This window comes from Chelonoidis abingdonii, chromosome 5 (assembly GCF_003597395.2).
Source record: "Chelonoidis abingdonii isolate Lonesome George chromosome 5, CheloAbing_2.0, whole genome shotgun sequence".
Classification (NCBI taxonomy): Eukaryota; Metazoa; Chordata; order Testudines; family Testudinidae; genus Chelonoidis; species Chelonoidis abingdonii.
Genome location: NC_133773.1, coordinates 288451 through 309539, shown reverse-complemented (window position 1 = coordinate 309539; position 21089 = coordinate 288451). Strand labels below are relative to the sequence as shown.

At 50.9% G+C, this 21089-nt stretch overlaps 1 protein-coding gene across 4 annotated transcripts in view; it reads right to left on the bottom strand.

Moving 5' to 3' along the window:
* LOC116830961 (class I histocompatibility antigen, F10 alpha chain-like) overlaps nt 1–17702 on the bottom strand; it is a 54584-nt gene extending 36882 nt beyond the window's left edge. For 3 of the 4 annotated variants that reach the window (XM_075066013.1, XM_075066012.1, XM_075066015.1), the window contains exons 1-2: nt 17528–17697; nt 3034–3297 (exon numbers count right to left, since the gene is read on the bottom strand). In XM_075066013.1, coding sequence (XP_074922114.1) covers nt 3034–3151 — 118 coding nt within the window. In that variant the 5' untranslated portion in view covers nt 3152–3297; nt 17528–17697. Of the gene's footprint in view, nt 1–3033; nt 3298–17527 lie in introns of all 4 variants that reach the window. The other variant, XM_075066014.1, reaches the window with a different exon arrangement.
* Nucleotides 17703–21089: the final 3387 nt, after the last annotated feature.

The window sequence follows — 21089 nt, the reverse complement described above, 5'->3', positions numbered from 1 at the left end:
GAAAGTGTGGATCCTTGTCCCAGCATCTGTTGTAGATCCTGATGATGCGTTGGCGGTTTAGTGGCTGATTGTAGTGGCCATGGAGTCCTGTTGGTTTCTTTCTTGGGTTGGGCTCTTGCAGATAGGAGGCTTCTGGGTCCGTATGGTCTATTGTCTGTTTCCTTTATTCTCGTGCAGGTATTCGTGGTTCTGAGAATGCTTGGTGGAGATTGTTGTAGAGTGTTGGTCTCTGTCTAGAGGGGTAGAGCAGATGCGGTTGTACCTCAGTGCTTGGATGTAGACAATGGATCGTGGATGCCGGGATGAGCTGGAGGCATGAAGGTAGCATAGCAGTCGGTAGGTTTCGATATAGGTGGTGTTTAATGTGACCATCACTTACCTGCACGTAGTTCTAAAAGTGGACTCCGGTAATTGGTCCAGGCTGAGAGTTGATGGTGGGGTGGAAGTGTTGAAATCGTGGTGATTTTCCAGAGTCTCCTTCCATGGGTCCAGATGATGAAGATGTCATCAATGTAGCGTAGTATAGAAGGGGCGTGAGTGGACGAGAGCTGAGGAAGCGTGTTCCAGGTCAGCATAAAATATTGGTATATTGTGAGGCCATCTGGGTCCCAGATCAGAGGCACTGCTATGAAGAATTCAATGTGAAGTGAAGAACAATTAACTAACTGTTTGTAACCTGTCCTTTAAGATCGGCTTTCTGAACCCAGTGATGGAAGTCAGCTAATGTAACGCCAAATTTAAAAAGGCTCTAGAGTGGATCTTGCAATTAAAACCAGTAAGTCTAACCGTCAGTACGGGCCAAATTAGTCGAAACAATAATTAAGAATAAAATTGTCAGACACATAGAAAAACAACTGTTTCAGCAATAGTCAACATGGTTTTTGTAAAGGGAAAATCGTTTTAACTATCTATTAAGAGTTCTGTTGAACAAACATGTGGACAAGGGGATCCAGTGGACATAGCTGTATTAGATTTCCCAAGAGCTTTTGACAAGGTCCCACCAAAGGCTCGTACTAAATTAAGCGCCTGGGATAAAAGGGAAGGCCGCTTTCATGACTGAGAATTGCTTAAAAGACAGAGAATAAAGTCGGTTAGAATAAATGATAAATTTCTTCAGAATGGAGAGGAGAAACTGATGGTGTTCCCCAATGGATCAGATCTAAGGACCAACTCTCATTCAGTAAAATAAATGACTGAGAAGGGATACAGTGACGGTGGCAAGTCTGCAGATATCTAAATTGCTCAAGACAGTTACAGACCAAAGCAGATTTGTGAAGAAATCAAAAAGATCTCACAAAACGAAGTATTGGCAACAAAATGGCAAATGAATGTTCATGTGGATAGATGTAAAAGATGCCGATTGGAAAAATTAACCCAATATACATACATTGAGTGGGGCAATTTAGCTACAACAAATCAGAAAAGATCTTGACGTCATCGTAGGATATTTCTGAAGATGTCAGCAGTGGCAGCGTGGTCGAAAAAGCAAGAACGGATGTTGGAATCATTAAAAAGAGATTGAGATATATTATGCCCTTATATAATCCTGTAATGTCCAATCTCAAATACTGTGTACAGATGGTCTCTCACTCACAAAATTATCTGCACTAGAAAAGTTTTTCAAAGAAAAAAGGAAACAAACTTAAAATAAAAGATTTAGGCGGTTCTGGGGAAAACGGGTCCCCCATACAAAAAGGGCCAAGGACATTTAAAAGAGGCCCCCTAGGCCTCTTCAGCTTGGAAAGAGAGAGACAAGGGGGAGATGATAGAGTATATAGAATCATGAGTGATGGAGAAAGTGGATAAGAAAAGTTATTTATTATTCCTATAACAAAGAAACTAGGGACACCAAATGAAATTTATAGGCCAGGTTTAAAACAAAAAATAAAAGAAAGTTCTTCTTCACGCAGCGCATAGTCAACTTGTGGAACCTTACCGGAGGAGGTTGTGAAGGCTAGGACCTATAACAGCATTTAAAAGAGAATTGGATAAAAATTCATGGTGGTTAAGTCCATTAATCGCTTTAGCCAGCGATGGGTAGAGGCAATAATTCCCTGCCTCTGCTGTTTGTCAGAGGATGGAGATGGATAGCAGGAGAGAGATCACTTGATCATTGCCTGTTAGGTTCACTCCCTCTGGGGCACCTGGTATTGGCCACTGTTGGTAGACAGATACTCGGCTAGATGGACCTTTGGTCTGACCCGCTACGGCCGTTCTTATGTTCTTACGACACCGACCTGTAGAAGGAGCTCTGGAGGCTGGACGAGCTAATTCCCTGAGACCGCCAGCAGGAGGCACCACAGGGGTGAGTCCCGCACCTTTACAGTCACCTAAAGGCTCGAACCAGAAGGCAAATAATAATAAGCTCCAGTATTATTCCCAAAATACTTATGACATTTAAGCCAAATTCAGAATTTTTGGGGACTGACTTCTGATGTCTGAACACTTGGAGATGCCAATATTGGGATTCCCCATCACTCGGTGTCTGCGAATTGAGACAAGATAGCTCAGAGTCCTGTTCTAGCTATAGGGTCTGAAAGCCTGACTGTTGGAGCTGGGAGGAACAAACCCCTCCATACAGGAATCACTGGGTGCGATTCTCTGCCCTCGGTGACCAGGAGGTCAGACTAGCCGGCTCTGATGGGAACTTCTGGCTTTTCTACCTCTGCTAGGGAAATAACGACACATGAAGGGTGGGAGGGGGTCCCCCGAAGGGCAGCAGAGGCAGCTGAAAGTGGGACTAGTAGCAGAAATCTGGGGTGTTTGGGGAGGGGACAGTATTACAGTCCCACTTCGGAGGGTGTCAAAAAATGTCTTTCACATGGACCCTCCATCCTGCAGCCCCTCCTCTCCACCCCATGTCCCATTGTCCCCCACATTCACACTGACTCCAGCGAGAAAATACGCCTTCGGGCTCTGTCCGCTCTCCCAATCCCCAACACGCATCCCTGTGTCCCTTCACCCTGTTTACACCAACCACAAACCCCATCCCCTGTCCCTGCATCCGTAGGTCGGGTCATGTCCTTCACTCACCCTTGCTCCGGTTGTAGAGCTGACTCAGAGTGTTCAGACTCGCGTTGTACCATTTCTGGTAGCGCTGTGCCCACCAGGTCATCTCGTCCCAGAACTCCAAACCCTCGTTCTGAGCCATCCACACTGGGCCGGGCTGCGCCCTCTGCGTATTGCTGGTGTAGATGTAGTTGACCTGATCGTCCACGAACACAACACGTCTGTACCAGGGCAGCCCCGGGCCGGGCTGCGACACCACCGTGTCCAATACGCGCCTGGAGTGCAGGCCTGAGGGGCAGGCGGGAGAGAGGAGTCAGACCCCACTAAACCCTGACAGGGAGCCCCTAGCAATATGAAAGAGGCAGTGCTGGCCCTCAGGACCACTCCTGTGGAGTGAGACCTGGGAAACGGCTCACAGAACAGCCTGACTGGGGAGAAAGAGATGGTGGGGTAGAAGGAGAAAGGGAGGCAGGGCTGGAGGGGGAGTGAGGAGGGGAAGGGCTGGGGAGGTACAGGGGGACGGAGTACGTGTGAGGAGTAGGGAACCATACGGAAAGAGTATACTGAGGGTACAGGGGAGTGTGAAGAAGGAAAGGGGGCCCAGGAGGAGGGCCAGGGCTGGAGTGCCCCATGGGGAAAAGAAAGGTGTTGTTATGGGAGAGGGTGGGGCAGGAGGACTGGGGATAAGAGATGCAGGAGCTGAAGATGGGGAAGGCAAGGTGGGCAGGGGGATGTGTCCAAACTACAGGTGGGAGCCAGGACACCAGCTGTGCACACAATTTACTACAATTTATTCAGTACATAAGAACGGCCACACTGGGTCAGACCAAAGGTCCATCTAGTCCCGCATCCTGTCTTCTGACAGTGGCCAATGCCAGGTGCCCCAGAGGGAATGAATAGAACAGGGAATCATCAAGTGATCCATCCCCTGTCGCCCAATTCCCAGCTTCTGGCAAACAGGGGCTACAGGCACCATCCCTGCCCCATCCTGACTAATAGCCACAGATGGACCTATCCTACATGAACTTAGCTAGTTCTTTTTTGAATCGTGTTACAGTTTTGACCTTCACAACATCCTCTGGCAAAGGTTACACTGGTTGACTGTGCATTGTGTGAAGGAATACTTCCTTTTGTTTGTTTTAGACCTGCTGCCTATTAATTTCCTTGGGAGACCCATAGCTCTTATGTTACGTGAGGGAGTAAATAACACTTCGGTATTCACTTTCTCCAGACCAGTCATGATTAAGACTATGATTTTCTCATGAATATTTCTAGTGTAAGACCTGGACAGGTCCCGGACAACAAAGAAAAGCTCATGGAAGCCCATGACCCATCCATGACATTTACTAAAAATATCCATGGCAAAATGGGTAGCTCAGCTGCGTGACCCACACACCACCTGCAGGGGCAAGGCAACTGCAGGCCACTCAGAGCTCCAGGGTCCCCCTGCCGCCCACGGCAACTGGAAGCGTTTGGTCCCCCCACAGCCCACAGAGGCCCCACCACCACTCCCAACTGTTACAGGTGGCAAGGGGACCCCAGAGCTTCCGGCTGCTGTGTGCTGAAGTCATGGAGTTTGCTGGAAGTCACAGATTCTGTGACTTCCATGACCTCTGTGAAAAAAAGAAAGCCTTATGGCTGGTCTACACTACGGGGTAAAATCGATTTTAGATACGCAATTTCTCACGTAGCTGAAGTCGAATATCTAAAATCGATTTACTCACTCGTCCTCACTGCGCGGGATCGATGTCCGCGGCTCGCCATGTCGATTCCGGAACTCCACCAACCCCAACGGAGTTCCTGAATCGATATAAGCGTGCTCAGGGATCGATATATCCCATCCAGATTAGACGCAATATATCGATCCCCGAGCAATCGATTTTAACGCGCCGATACGGTGCGTAGTCTAGACATGGCCTTAGTCTTGATTTTATAGACTTTCATCATTTCCCTCCTTAGTCATCTCTTTTCCAAGCTGAAATGTTCCAGCGCTATTAATCTCTTCTCATGCAGCAGCCATTCCATACCTCTAACCCAGGGGTCAGCAACCTTTCAGAAGTGCTGTGCCGAGTCTTCATTTATTCACTCTAATGTAAGGTTTCGTGTCCCAGTCATATATTTTAACGTTTTTAGAAGGTCTCTTTCTATAAGTCTATAATATACAACTAAACTATTGTTGTATGTAAAGTAAATAAGGATTTTAAAATGTTTAAGAAGCTTCATTTAAAATTAAACTAAAATGCAGAGCCGCCTGGACCGGTGGCCAGGACCCGGGCAGTGTGAGTGCCACTGAAAAATCAGCTCACGTGCCGCTTTTGGCACCTGTGCCATAGGTTGCCTACCCCTGCTCTAATCATTTTTGTTCCCCCTTTCTGCACCTTTTCCAAATCCAATATATCCTTTTTCCCAATGGAATGACTACATCTGCATGCAGTATTCAAGATGTGGCCGCCCCATGGATTTATATAGAGGCAATATATTTTCTGTCTTATTATCCATCCCTTTCCTAATGATTCCCAACATTCTGTTAGCTCGTTTGATTGCCACTGCACACTGAAAATACGAGGAGTCCCGTGGCACCTTAAAGACAAATGCATTTATTTGAGTATAAGCTTTTGTGTCTGCATCTGCTGAAGTGGGTTCCAGCCCATGAAAGCTTATGCTCAAATAAAGTTGTTAGTCTTTAAGGTGCTATAGGACTCCTCGTTATTTTTGCTAAAACAAACTAACACGGCTACCCCTCTGAAACTGCACACTGAGTGCATGTTTTCAGAGAACTCTCTATAATGACTCCAAGATCTCTTGAGTGGTAACAGCTAATTTAGACCCCATCACTTTATGTATAGCTGAGATTACGTTTTCCAATGTGCATTACTTTGTGTTTATCCACACTGAATTTCACATACTATTTTGTTGCCCAGTCACCCAGTTTTGTAAGATCACAGAATCATAGATTAGAGTTGGAAGGGACATCAGGAGGTCATCTAGTCCAACCCCCTGCTCAAAGAAGGACCCACCTCAACTAAATCATCTCAGCCAGGGCTTTGTCAGGATAGGCTTAAAAATCTCTAAGGAAGGAGATTCCACCAGCCCTCCAGGTATCACATTCCAGTGCTTCACCACCCTCCTAGTGAAATAGTGTTTCCTAATATCCATCCTAGACCTCCCCACCGCAACTTCAGACCATTGCTCCTTGTTCTGTCATGTGCCACCACTGAGAACAGCCAAGCTCCCTCCTCTTTGGAACCCCCCTTCAGGTAGTTGAAGGCTGCTATAAAATCCTCCCTCACTCTTCTCTTCTGCAGACTAAATAACCCCAGTTCCCTCAACCTCTCCTCAGAATTCATGTGCCCCAGCCCCCTAATCATTTTCATTGCCCTCCACCGGAGTCTTTCCAGTTTGTGCATATCCTTTATGCACTGTGGGGCCCAAAACCGGATGCAATACTCCAGATGTGGCCTCACCAGAGCCGAATGAGGGGAATAATCACTTCTCTCGATCTGCTGGCAATGCTCCTACTAATACAGCCCAATATCCATTGGCCTTCTTGGCAGCAAGGGCATACACTTGACTCATATCCAGCTTCTTATCCACTGTAACCCCCTTTGTAACTCTTCACAGTCTGCTTTGGACTTGATTTAGGCATGCTGTGACTGCACCCCAGGTCCCCTGTAGGGATCAGGCCCCGTTGTGCCAGTCACTGCACAGGCCCTGCTCCACAGAGTTCACAGGCTGATCCCCCGTCCCCACAGATCCACAGGCAGGATCAGGGCCAAGGGGGTTGGGAATGACAACAGCTCCCACAGGGCCTAATGCTGCAGAGACTGAATCCCTGATCCTGTCACCCACAGGAGTGTCCCACTGATATCAGACACGGCTCACAGGAGTTACACATCTGGGGGGGGTCAGGACCTGGGAGGCGGGGGAGGAGTCAGGGTGATGCAGGTTGGTGACTTATTTGGTCCCATTAGTTCCTCAGTGTCTCAGGGGTTATTTAGTCTCAGACCCTGCAGATTCGCAATGTGGACCCTCACTCACTCACACAGCCCCCCGGAGCCTTCCCTCACCATAGTAACATGACACACAGCGTTTGCAGGATTGGGGCCTTGTTCCCCAGTTCATAACTGCCAGTTATAGACCAGAGGCCTCCCCTTGTGCTGGGCGCTGGACACACACAACACGTACAGCCCTGCCCTGGCTTACGTATGAGCTGAAGAACAGACGGATCTAACGGGGACAGAGCTCTCCCCTTTTCTTCCCCTCAGCTCCTCCAGCTGCCAAACACCCTGTGTCCCTCCTGCCAGCACCAGACACTATCCATTTCACTCCCTTCAGTCACAGTCAGACGGCCTGATCCGGAGAGCAGGGCTGCTGATGCTGCTCCTCCCTAGCTAACTAAAGAGTCAGTGGAGCAGAGGGCCTGGACCCGGGGTCTCCACCTCCTGAGTGAAGGCTCCAACCACCCAGAGACAGAGCAGTTCTCAGGTCCCTGCTCTCTGGCCCAGTTCTAGTTCTCCCCAGAGGAACAGCTCCCACAGGAGTGATGCAGGGGGCCCCACAGCAGACTGCCCCACAGCTCAGGGGCTAGAACACTCCCCTGTGCGGTGGCGCAGCCCTGCTCAAATCCAGTCTCCCCCACAGGCAGAGGGGGCCTGGAATCAGGAGTCTTCCACACCCCAGGTGATGCCCAAACCACACAGCTCCTCCCACACAGTTGTGAGAGCTCGTGTGCAGGTCCGATCCAGCAAGTGGTCAGAGCACACCCACCGCATCGGGCCCCCAGACGAGATAGGTGGAGGACACCTGTCATCCCTTAGTCCATGCACTGCTGTGGGGCTCAGGCATCCAGGCACCTGGCAGAAAGCTGCAGGGTGCAGGCCGAGGCAGGAACATAGATCCCAAGGGACCTGTTACTGCACAAACAAAGGTGCCAAGTCAGTTCAGGCACCTACAGGGCTCAGCAGCAGCCAGGGGGCCTGATTCTGGGATTTAGGCACCTTCGCCCCTTTACGGCTCTAGCCCTTGGACACTGCAGTGACAGGAGCAACAGGGACACCATAGATCACAGTCTGATCCTGCTCCTGCCTCTCAGAGACTTGGCTCCCTCCCTCTGACGCTGCCCTGCAGCGACCTCTGCTCCCCACTCGCCTGCTGCTTCCAGCCCCTCCCTCTCCCCTCCGCACTCCACCTCTTCTTTTGCACAGCCCTGCACCTAACTTCTCTCCACACTGCTGTCGTCTGCCATTGACCGCGCTTGTCCCCTCAGTCACCCTCTCTGACCCCAACCCCAGCTCTCCCTTTATTTCACCGCTTCCAACACTCGTCCTCAGTAACTTCAGCTTCCAAGTCAATGGCCCATCCAACCCTCTGCTCCCCATCTCCTTGCTCTCCCCTCTGCATTCACCCAGCTGCCCTGGGTCATAGAATATCAGGTCATCTAGTCCAACCCCCTGCTCAAAGCAGGACCAATTCTCAACTAAATCATCCCAGCCAGGGCTTTGTCAAGCTGGGCCTTAAAAACCTCTAAGGAAGGAGATTCCACCACCTCCCTAGGGAACCCATTCCAGTGCTTCACCACCCTCCCATAGTGAAATGCTGTTTCCAATATCCAACCTTAAACTCCCCACTGACTTGAGGCCATACTCAATTTCCCCTTTGGTTCAGTCAGTCATGGTACCACTGAGAACAGTCTAGATCCATCCTCTTTGGAACCCCCTTTCAGGTAGTTGAAAGCAGCTACCAAATCCCCCCTCATTATTCTCTCTGCAGACCAGATAATCAGTTCCCCAAGTAAGCATGTGCTCCACCCTAAATCTTTTGTGCTCTCAGTTGGACTTCCATTTTTCACACCCTTTTGCAGTGTCGGGGCCAAAACTGAACAAGTACTCCAGATGAAGCCTCACCAATGTCGAATAGAGGGCAATGATCACATCCCTCGATCTGCTGGCAATGCCCCTACTTCATCACCAAATGCAGTTAGCTTTCTTGGCAACAAGGGCACACTATTGACTCATATCCAGCTTCTCGATCCACTGTAACCGTAGGTCCTTTTCTGCAGAACTGCCTCCCAGCCATTCGGTCCCTAGTCTGCAAAGCGAATGGGATTTCTCCATCCTAAGAGCAGGACTCTGCACTTGTCCTTATTGAATCTCAACAGATTTCTTTTGGCCCAGCTCGTCTATTGTCTAGGTTCTGTATCCTATCCCTACCATTCAGGTATCTACCTCCACCAAGTTTATGTCATCTGCAAACTTGCTGAAGTGCAGTTCACGCCATCCTCCAGATATTAATGAGATATTGAACAAAATCAGCCCAGGACCGCCTTGGGGCACTCCTCTTGAAACCGGCTGTCACTAGACATGAACCATTGATCACTACCTGTTGGCCCGACGATCTAGCCAGCTTTTTATCCACCTTATAGTGCATTCATCCAGCCCATACTTCTTTAACTTTGCTGGCAAGAATACTCTGGGAGACCGTATCAAAACTTTGCTAAAGTCAAGAACAACAGATCCCTACACAGTACTCCAGATGAAGCCTCACCAATGTCGAATAGAGGGCAATGATCACATCCCTCGATCTGCTGGCAATGCCCCTACTTATACATCCCAAAATGCAGTTAGCTTTCTTGGCAACAAGGGCACACTATTGACTCATATCCAGCTTCTCGTCCACTGTAACACCTAGGTCCTTTTCTGCAGAACTGCCTCCCAGCCATTCGGTCCCTAGTCTGCAACAGCGAATGGGATTCTTCCATCCTAAGAGCAGGACTCTGCACTTGTCCTTATTGAATCTCAACAGATTTCTTTTGGCCCAGTCGTCTAATTTGTCTAGGTCCTCTGTATCCTATCCCTACCATTCAGCGTATCTACCACTCCACCAAGTTTAATGTCATCTGCAAACTTGCTGAGAGTGCAGTTCACGCCATCCTCCAGATCATTAATGAAGATATTGAACAAAATCAGCCCCAGGACCGACCCTTGGGGCACTCCTCTTGAAACCGGCTGTCAACTAGACATGGAACCATTGATCACTACCTGTTGAGCCCGACGATCTAGCCAGCTTTTTATCCACCTTATAGTGCATTCATCCAGCCCATACTTCTTTAACTTGCTGGCAAGAATACTCTGGGAGACCGTATCAAAAGCTTTGCTAAAGTCAAGGAACAACAGATCCACTGCTTTCCCCTCATCCACAGACCCAGTTATCTCCTCATAGAAGGCAATTAGATTAGTCAGGCATGACTTGCCCTTGGTGTATCCATGCTGACTGTTCCTGAACTCTTTCCTCTCCTCTAAGTGCTTCAGCTCCCCCACTCTCCAAAAGGGCCATGCACTGGACTTGGGTTCACCAAGCCCCGCTCTCTGAGCTCCCTGGTGTGGATTCCCCAGCTCTGACCATCAGCTGGTCTTTCTCAGCATCACCCAACAATCACCTCTCCCCATGGTTTGTAATGTGTGTGCCTCAGTTTCCCCAGTGAGCTGCATGGTTAAAGAAGTGGGGGAAAAGGTTGTTTACTCTGCAGAGGTCTAGGGACTGGGCCCCATGCCTATGGGGACTCCCCGGACATTTGGAACCTGGCAACTAATGAGACCCATCCTCTGCAGGAAGCCCGGCTGTGACCAGCTGGAAAACAAAGGCTGAGGAGGCCAGGGGACAGTGTTTGTCAAGAACAAGAACAAAGGACAGGGCAGGTGGGGGCCCTTGGGGTTAAGTGTGGGCTTTTGGAAGAAGTAGCAGCATCTGGACTGGGACTAGAGAGAGCTCTGTGTTCTGGACTGACCCAGGTCTTTGCAGTAACTTTCCATTCTCTATGTGAACTAAATATTTTCTACGCTCTGTTCCAGACACCCAGTAAACCCTCCTGTTTGTACAGAGCTGGCTGAGAGTCACCCCAAAGTCTGGAAATCGGGAGTACATTGTTCCCTTTGAGGGTGCAGGTCTCCCCAGGTGTCTGATTCTGGTGGCGCCACTGAGGGGAACTCATGGCAGGAAGCAGGGGTGTTGAAGGCTATGAAGTTCTGTCCCAGGAGGTGATGAAGCCACGTGGCTCACTCCAGTAAGACTGTGTGACCCTAAGGGGGTTAGAACTGTGTGACTGCATCGGTTGCTCATGTGGATTCATGACAATGAAACATAACGTAACTTTCCCTTCCCCTCCCCTCCTTCAATTTCCACCTCCCTCTCCTTCACAGATGCAGACATTTCTCATCTGCTCTCCTCCTAAACCTTCCATTCACCCCACCCCATCTCCTGATCTCTCTCACACCCACTCTCCTCCCTTCCTTGGTCTTCTCTTTAACCTGTCACTCTCCTCCAGCTCTTTCCCCCTCACAACACAAACACACTCTGGTGTCTTCCATCAGAAAGACCTTTGACTCCATTTGCCTCCCCAGCTACAGCTCCTTCTCCCTTTCATCTCTCAGCTCATTGAATGTTTGCTCTACAATCACTGTCTGGAGTTCCTGTCCCTCAGTTCCATCCTAGACCCTACCTACACCGACGTCCACGTCTTGCGCTCCACAGAAATTGCTCCTGCCAAAGTCTGTAATGCCTTTTCCTAGCTAGCACTCAGACTCAGTGCTCCATCCTCTCCCTCGTTGGCTTGCCAGCCACCTGACACCATTCATCACTCTTCTTAAAATCTTGTCCTCCTTGGCTTCCTTAACTCTGTCCCCTCTGACCTCTCTAATCACTCCTTCACCATGTTCATCAGAGGATCTTCCTCATCCCCCCTCCAGCCCTCAGTGGGGTTCTGTCCCCACCAGGGCTCTGTCCTTGGTCCCCTTCTCTTCTCCATCTACACCTTATTGCTGTAGGAGCAGCAGTGATTTCTATGCTCAAAAGGTCTGTTACACTCCCTCACCCCCCTTGTCTCCTCTCCCTCTTTGAACAACTGTGAAGTAGCTTTCCCCCACCCCTCCCTCCTGGAAGGCTTGTGGGATGAATGGGCTGCTTAAACAGCTGGAAGATCAGAAGAGCTCCTACATAGACAAGATGTCTGGGACTCTAATTAGGCAGCACTCACACACCCAATCCATGGACAGTGGCTGAGATGGAGTGTGACCAACCAGACGCAGCCAAGTCATCTCTAGTCGCAGGCCATGAGGTGCAGGGCCTTAAAAGGGGAAGGGGCCATGTGCTCAGCAGTGCACTCACAAGCTTGTACCTCCTGTGGAGGCCCTTCACCTGGACGGCCTGGCCAGTGGTTCGCTACGTTGCATTCCATCGTGCCTTGGGAAGACTTACCTTCAACGCACCATCCATTGTGACGCTGTGGGACACTTACCTTGAAGGATCCTGACATCTCCAGTGCCATGGCTGTCCTGGGAGCGTGAGTATGCGAGTATGAGTGTGACACCCTCCCTCCACCTTCTTTTGAGCTTAGCTATCAATATAATAAACGTGCTAAACTCCAGTGGGTCATTAGTCCTCTCTAAGCTTACTAGCTGACCCAATTTCGGGTAACACTTATCTCTGGGCAAAGTCATCTGCAAAGACAAATTCAACTACCATCTCACAGATGTACCTATCCATTCCAGAATTGTCTCTTTCTGTCCAAACTACAATCTTGGCCTGTCTCTGTGACGTCATCTTGTGGCTCTCTCATCATCAGCTCAAGCTCGACGTGGTTACAACAAAGTTCCCAATCTTCCCCCCAAGACCTCCCTGCTACCTCCTTTGTCAGTCACTATGGATAATGCCACCATCCTGCCTGTCACTTAGGTCTGTCACCTGGGTGTCATCTTTGACATCTCTCTCTAGGTCCTCATATCCAGGCAGGAACATCCCCAGCTATTCTGGGGCCCTATGCAGCCCCCCCGCAGGGCGTGTGTGGGGGGCTCCAGGCTTCTTTGGGGGGAGGAAGTGAGGAGGCTAGACCCAGGCCTCTGCGGGGGACAGCTGGCTTGGGGGGAAGGTGGGGAACCAAACCCCAGCACTCACTGGTGGCGCGGCTGGGGCCGAGTCGCTGCATCTCCCACCACCAGTGCGCGCAGGCCCAGCCCTGCTGCACAGCTCAGGGGAGTGGGGGCAGGGCTGGGGTGGAGCAGGGGCGGGAAGAGGAAGCGGTGGGGCTGGAGCAGCACGCACCTGCGCAGGGCACCAGGCAATGTAGTGCCCCAAATTTCCTGGTGCCCTATGCAGCTGTGTACTTTGCATATGGGTAAGGATGGCCCTGCATTCAGGTTATTTCTAAATTTTGCTGACTCTTTCTGCAGAACCTCTCTAAGATGTGGCCTTTCCTGTCCACCCCCACAGCTAAAACTCTGCTCCAGGCTCTCAGCATCTCATGTCTCGACTGCTGCAATATCCTTTTCTCTGGTCTTGACAAATGCAGGCTCATCCCGCTTAGATCCATTCACAAGATGCTGGAAAGATCATTTCCTAGGTCACTGATCTGATCACATCACCTCTCTCTTTGCCTCCCTCCACTGGCTCCTCCTTCTCCACTGCATCAGATATAAACTGCCTGATTTCAGCTGTGAGGCCTTCACAGCCTAACCCCACCTGACCTGTCACCTCTCATTTGCTATCAAAATGTCAGCTCCCACCTCTGATCTGCACACAATCCCGGCCTTCATCACCCACTTTTTACATTTTCAAAAAAGCCCCTTTTTGTCCCACTCTGCCCCTCATGCCTGGGATGAGCTCCTGGTAAATGGCTGCAAAACTACCTCATCCTCCAAAACCCTCCTCAATGCCCTCCTTTGCCAGGGTGCCTAGAAACTTAGATAACCGTTAGGCCATTGGTACTCTGAGACCACAGCCTGTCACGCTGTCCAGTGCTGGCTCCTTATAACCCCCCATCCGTCTATATCCATCTGTTGTCTCCTGCTTATACGCCGATGGGACTGTATTTTGTTTTGTACCTGTATAGCACCTGGCACACGGGGGTCCAGGACCAGGACTGAGGCCCCTGGGTGCTGCCATAAAAAAACAACAACAATGACGACGATAACAGGGCAGGGAGCTTTACTTTTTTTGGCCTGCTCTTCCCCACTAGAAATCCCTGTCTTGTTGGCCCTGTTTTGCGTGAAAGACTCTGTGGTGTGGAAGCAGAGAAAGAATTGACAGGGATGTGAAGGGGATTTCAATACATACAGTCCCTTCTATCAGCAAGAGTCAGGCGAGCTGTAACCCTAATAACACGAGACTTGTAGAAGCAAGGATTGTGTGAGGCAAGTGGGAAAGAACTGAGTGAGAAGTTGTGACCTTGTGTTAGACAAGTATGGAATGTAGACTATAGTCTAAATAGAGGTGAGAAAAATAAGATATCAGGGTGACCTACGTATAAACAAAATGCAGCTGTTGCTCATTATTGTCTGTAACAAAGGTATAAATGCTGCTGGAATTGTTTATCTGGAGAGAGACTGTTGAGCTCTCTCCCTCCATGCAATTGCTAGAGATAATAAAGTATCTGATTTGCTGCACCCAACCTAAGAGTGAGAACTCCATAGTTGGAGAACTTGAGGGGCAGACGCGTAAGCCGAGGAAATAAGAGGGGAAGGAATTATTATTTCGTGTTGTGGTAGCACATTCTAGCTTTAATCATCCTGGGGCTCCATTGTACTGAGTGTTGTACAGACAGAGCAAGTCACAGTCCCTGCCTTGAACGAATTACACTCATTGTAATTGCCAATTTTGGTTGGACGTATTCCTGGATGTTTCATCACATGACATAATCTTTAATTCCTGGAGACTCCAGGACAATCCTAGAAGGTTGGTAACCCTATGCTGATGACACTTCTACCAGGTTTTTGTTCTGCTTTTAACTATTTAAGTTTTCTTGTTTGTTTCTTTTTATCAAAATAGTTACATAAATCCCCCAGTGCGAGTGCAGTTCTATCGGTACAGCCGTGCTTTACACCAGTGTAGCTTATTGCTGTAAAAGTAGGGGAATAATCTGTACCAGTATAACCAGGGCTTAAATTCAGCAGGAGCTGTCCAAAGTGGAGCACAGGTAAATATTTTCAGACCTTGACTCCAGCCTGATGCTGTTGAATGGGGGGACAGAGAGGGGAACCACGGGGGACTCCAGGAAATAGTCAATGGCAATTTAAGCCTTGAGTACAACTGTGTCCACACTAAGGCTATATCTGAACTGCACTTTCATCGGTAAAATTTTTGACACACAGGGGTGTGAAAAAAACACCTTGACCAACAAAAGTGTTACCAGTGAAAAGCGCTGGTGTGGACAGCACTTCGTTGACACAACTATCACCCCTCGTTGGGGGTGGTTTTATTTTGTCAGTGTCTCTCTCTTTCCTGCCAAGAAAGAGCAGCTACACTGAGTGCCTTGTGGGACAGTGATTTTTCACCCCTGTGAATTGCCAGTGTAGACAAGCCCTTAGTTAGGATGGTTTCAAACTGTACAGAAGTGGTACAAACACTGCATGTAGACCAGCCCTAAAAAGTTTATTCCACCTGTTTAAACTTCATTGTTAACACCTTGGCCTTCTCTACATACAAATTCACACCAGTTTAAATTAAAGTGTGAGTTAAACTGGCTTAGTTAAACCAGTCCAAGATGCTCTGTGGACGCTCCTTTTCCAGTCTGAGAATGGCTTTTTTCTGTTTACCTTAAGTCAGTTAGGCCTTGTCCACATGGAGAGTTGCACCAGTGTAACTAAACATAAGTGATTCAGTTAAACTGGACATTTGTATTCCGATGTAAGAGAAGTTTTTTCAGTTCAGGTTCAGTTACTGGAAAATCAGTTTAAGGTAAACTGAAAAAAGTCACAGTTATGCCAAAACAAGAGGGTCACCAAGGGGTTTGCACTCATTTAACTAAACTTGTTTAACTAAACCAGAGCAAATCTGTGCTTAGCAAAGGCCTGTTTAAACCAAGCACCTGCTGAGCAGAAGGAAGAAAAGCTGTCCTTGGTAAAGACTCAGTGCCCCGTGGTCCTTCATCTGAGGACTGAGAATTCCCACTGCAAGTCTCCAGTATTCCAAGGAGAACTCCAGCAAAACAGGGCAGATGAGACAAAACAAAACAAGGAGGGGAAAAAACCCTTTCGGGTCTTTGTTATCCCTTAGGAAGCAACAGAAATGGACACCCTATTTCCACCTTCTCAGGTCACCTGTAATATAATGAGCACAGAGGATTTTTCTTTCAACAAAGGCCCAGCCAGGCACGGATGGGAGCTGGTGCTGGATTTAACGCATTAAAAAAGCCAAACGAGCCAGTGAGAATGTGAGCTTGGCCCAGACCTTCTCCGATCATCATCACTGTCCTTCTCTGCCCACACACACACTGCAGGCCCCAGGCCAAAGCTCTGCACCACTGGAGTTACACCAGGACTGGGAGTGAACCCCTGACATGGGGGCCTCCTGTCTCACTGCTGCAGGGATAACCCGACACATGCACCTCCCTCACTTCCCTGATTTCGTTCCTGGCCCCTGACTCAACCCCGTAGGGCTAGGCTGCACTGGGCCTAACCCTGCTTATGTCAAACCAAGCCAATCTGCAGCCTCACACAGCTGGATAAGGGCTGCTGAGCTCCCTGGGGCCTGAGCCGCTGCAGCACTGCAAACTCTGGGCCAAGATTGGGGCCATGGAAGATTCAAGTCCATGTTAGGAAAAGCCGGATGTGCCTGTGCCTGTGCCTGCCCCTGCCCCTCCCCCTCCCCACCTTACTGGCACCTGAAGCTCTTTATCCGGCAGTCACAGGAGATCCCAACAGCACAAACACAGCAGTTGTTCCACACTCTGCAACCGGAGCTCGCACCCAAACTGAGACATGGTCAGTGCAAAGATCCTGGGGCTCTAACCTCTCCCCTTGCCCTGGACACACCGCCAGAGACCAGACACATCCCCTCCCTAAACCCACGCCTCTAATTAGACTTGCATCCACTACAGATATGACCCATTGCAGGCTATGGGTGCAACTAGACTTATACTGACACAACTTAGCCGTCCGTAGCCAAGGACAAGCCACACTCAGAAGTTCCAGGCACTGGGGTGAAACCAGCATGAAGAACCGTCTGGAGCCATTAAAGGTCAGAGATCCAAGGACCCTTTTCCCTCCATTTAACCCTGGTCTATCTGGGGGGTGATTTACTCCCTCCCACTAGCCCTCAGCCTGAGCTCTGCAAACAGGAATCCCGTCTGAAAGCCCTGCCCTGCCCTGACACGCTGGGAACCGGGGATTTCCCCACAGGGCTGCGAGGGGCTTGTCAGCGCGGGCAGCACCCACAGGTGCTGGTCCTGACGGTGCCGCACCCCCGGCTGGGAGCTGTTGGCGTTAGATGAAGGGGTCACAGTTCGGGTCAGCGGCTCTCAGCCCCTCCCCACATACACACATGTCCAGCAGCGCCCTGGCAGCACTCTGGCACCCCAATACCCCCCCGGCCAGCTGCCCCCCACACCAGCTCCCCCCCCCGCCACCCGCGGCTGGGAGCTGTTGGCGTTAGATGAAGGGGTCAGTTCGGAGTCAGCGGCTCTCAGCCCTCGCCCCCACTACACAACTGTCCCCCCTCCCGCACCCCCCCCGGGTCTCACCCCGATACTCACGGCAGTGGCCCCCCCCAGGGCTACAGCCCCAGCAGCAGCAGCAGGCGCAGCGCCAGCCCCATCGCCGCCCCGAGCGCGGAGGACTCGGCCCATGGACCCGGTCCCGGCCGGAACTTCGCTGCGCGCTGCCAGCGCCGAGTCCCAGCTACTGGCCGCGGAACCTCTGCGCTGCGGGATGCTGAGACGGGAACATCCCGCCAATAGCGACGCACCGACCCGCCTCCGTCACGGTCGCCGGGCAGAACCGGCCGGCAGGGGAAGGGGAATGAGGGGGGTTGCGCCGCGGAGAACTTGTCCCGGGGCTGTAATGACAGAGCATCGATTAACTGTAGCCCCGCCCCCGCCCCGCTGTGCTAGAGGGGCCATCTGACCTTTGTTGGGGAGCGTCCGCATGGGGAGACGCTGTCTGCATCTAGCCCTAGAGACTACAACTCCCATGATGCCCGCGGGGAGCAGTTGCGCGGACGGGGGGCAGAGAGGCACACTTCGTGTCGAGCTCGTCCCCGCCGGGAGTGCTGCTGGGCTGACCAGCTGTCCTGATCTGCAGGACAGTCCCGACATTTGGGCTTTTGTCTGATACAGGGCCTATTACCCGCCAGGCGCTGGCTGCTGGGAGCTGCTGGGAGGCCTCCAGGGCTGTTGGAGCTTCGCTGGAGTCAAGCAGAGACTGAGTTGTGCCTGGAGCCTGCGGGGGAGGGGCGGTGAGTAACCCCCCCCGCCCCCCCCCCGGCTGGAACGTGCCGACAAGGCAGGGGCGCAGCAGAGACTGAGTCTGTGCCTGGAGCCTGCGGGGGAGGGCGGTGAGTAACCCCCCCCCCCCCCCCCCGGCTGGGAACGTGCCGACAAGGGCAGGGGCGCAGCAGAGACTGAGTCTGAGGGATCGTCCCGTCGGACCGGGACCCAGAGCTGCTGACACTGGGTGGGGCAGCTCCCGTTGGCAGAGGGGTGTGCGGCTCGCTGCCTTGGCTGGAGGGATACACAGACCCTGCAGAGCGCTGGCTCCAGCTGCAGATCTCCAAGCGCTCCCATGCAGGTGTCTAGGACTCCGAAATCCAGAGTGTGCGCTGCGGGTGGGGTAAATGGGGGCAGTGTAAATGCCAGTTACACATTTCATTTACTGCTGTATCCTGTATTTGTGAATTGATTTTATTCAACTGCCTCCCGTGGATTTAAATTAGTGGCATTTAATCTTAGTCTATTATTCCATTTCTTTAAATTAATTAAAGGTGTGTTAAATCTAAGTACATTGGATGTATATTATTTATAACTGGCATTTTTGAGTTAGACCAGCGCCACAGATTATTGTTAGAATAGGTTTATTCCTGGAGTGTGTGCCATTGTGTGCGTACAGGAGCCCAGCCAGGTGGAGGCATCACCAATTTCAAATTCCTTTAGGGGTAAAGAGACCGCAGCAGTGGTGGAGACAGGAGTCCCACCATGGGCTTGGGTTGGGGAGGCAAGCCCCAGACCACCCCCTTCCGCCCAAGGCCCTGCCCCTTTCATGCCACCGAACTCCAGAGGCCAGCCCCCATTGTGGCCGCTGACCCCTGCCCTGTGCCCCCAGTCCCCTCCCTTTAGCTGCTGGATCCCCCCATCTCCCCGCCCAAGCCTAGTGCATGCCCCACCAGTACCGGGCAACCTCATCTTTCCCCCTCCCGGGCCCCAGAGCAGCTCAGCAGCCCCATCTCCCCCCCTCCCTCTCCCGGTCCCTGGAGCAGCTGGGCAGTCCCAGATCCTCTCCCGGACCGACCGGCCACCAGGCAGCTGTGCCCTCTGCTCCAGGAAGGCCTGGGGGGGGGAGGAAGGGGGGTTAGCCTGGCATGGTTGGAGAGAGCCTGGGGGAAAGTAGCTGAGGTTTTCTGGTGCTCCAGGTATGGGGTGGGGTGGAGCTGCGGCCAAGCTGCTATCTGGTGCTGGGGGGGAGGTGCTAGCCTTGGGAAGGTGTCAGCAACCATAATGGAGTGAGGGAGACTGGGGGTGTAGGATAGAGGCCAATAGCCGCACTCGAGGCTGCGCTCCGGTTGGCGCAGAAAGGGCTGGGCCATGCCAGCTGTTCACCCACTGCCCATGCCCAGCATCCTGACACCGTTATCTCATCTACTCTGCCCTCCTGCTGAATGCAGGCCTGAGACCTTTCAGTGATGCCTTTATGGAGCTCAGTGACTTGTCTGTCATGTGAGGATCTCCAAGCACTTTATGAATTAGGCCTCCCAGGCCACACCCCCTCTGTAGGGAGTGATTACACTGTAACCCCACGGAGCTGACCTAGCCGTGGGCACAGTTTGGGGGGACAGGCAGGCATTACCCCCCAAAGGGAGGTGAGGGGTTGGGGGAACAAGGAGCCACATGCCATTGCTCCCCCTCCCCATTTCTGCAAGCACTGGGGAGGGAGGCTCTGTCCTCATGCTACACCATCTCCTCCCACACCTGTGCAGCTGGATGCCACCTCCCAGGTCCTAGTGCCTGTTTTCATAAATTCATAGACTCTAGGACTGGAAGAGACCTCGAGAGGTCATCGTGTCCAATCCCCTGCCCTCATGGCAGGACCAAATACTGTCTAGACCATCCCTGATAGACATTTATCTAACCTACTCTTTTATCGATAAACTAGGCAAATTACAATTTAGATGGGGCTACTATAAGGTGGCGTGCATAAACTGGCGGATAACGTACTTCAAGGGGGAAAGGGGGGGGGGATATTATTAAGGCTCCAATTCCTGCTGCGAAAGGTACACAAGTGGGGTTCTGCAGGGCTGTTGCGACCAGCTCTGCTTCAATATCTTCATCAACGACTTAGATATTGGCATAGAAAAGTTATGCTTATTAAGTTTGCCAGTTAATACCAAACTGGGAGGATGCAACTGCTTTGAAAGGATAGGGTCATAATTCAAAATGATCTGGACAAACTGGAGAAATGGTCTGAGTAAACAGGATGATGTTTATAAAGACAAATGCAAAAAGTGCTCCCACCTAGGAAGGACAATCAGTTTCACACATACAGAATGGAAGAGACTGTCTAGGCAAGGAGTACGGCAGAAAGGGATCTAGGGTTATAGTGAGACCACAACGTCTAAAATATGAGTCAACAGTGTGATCGTTTCAAAAAACAGCAAACATGACTCTGGGATGCATTAACAGGTGTGTTTGAGCAAGACACGAGAAGTCATTCTTCAGCAATATTGGGAAAAATAACCCAACTATACATACCAATATGATGGAGGGCCCTAATTTAGCTACAATGAGTCAGGAAAAAGATCTTGGATCATCGTGGATAGTCTCTGAAGATGTCCACGCAGTGGGCACGGAGCGTGGTCAAAGCAAACAGGATGTTGGTAATCATTAAAAAGAGGATTGAGAATATATTATTGCCCTTATATAAATCCATGGTATGTCCACATCTCAAATACTGTGTAAGAGGGGGGGGTTGTGGTGTCCTCACCTCATAAGATATTCTTAGCACTAGAGAAGGCTTCATCAAAAGGGCAACTAAAATGATTAGGGTTTGGAGAGGTCATAAGAGGAAAGATTAAAAGCGCTAGGCCTCTTCAGCTTGGAAAGGAGA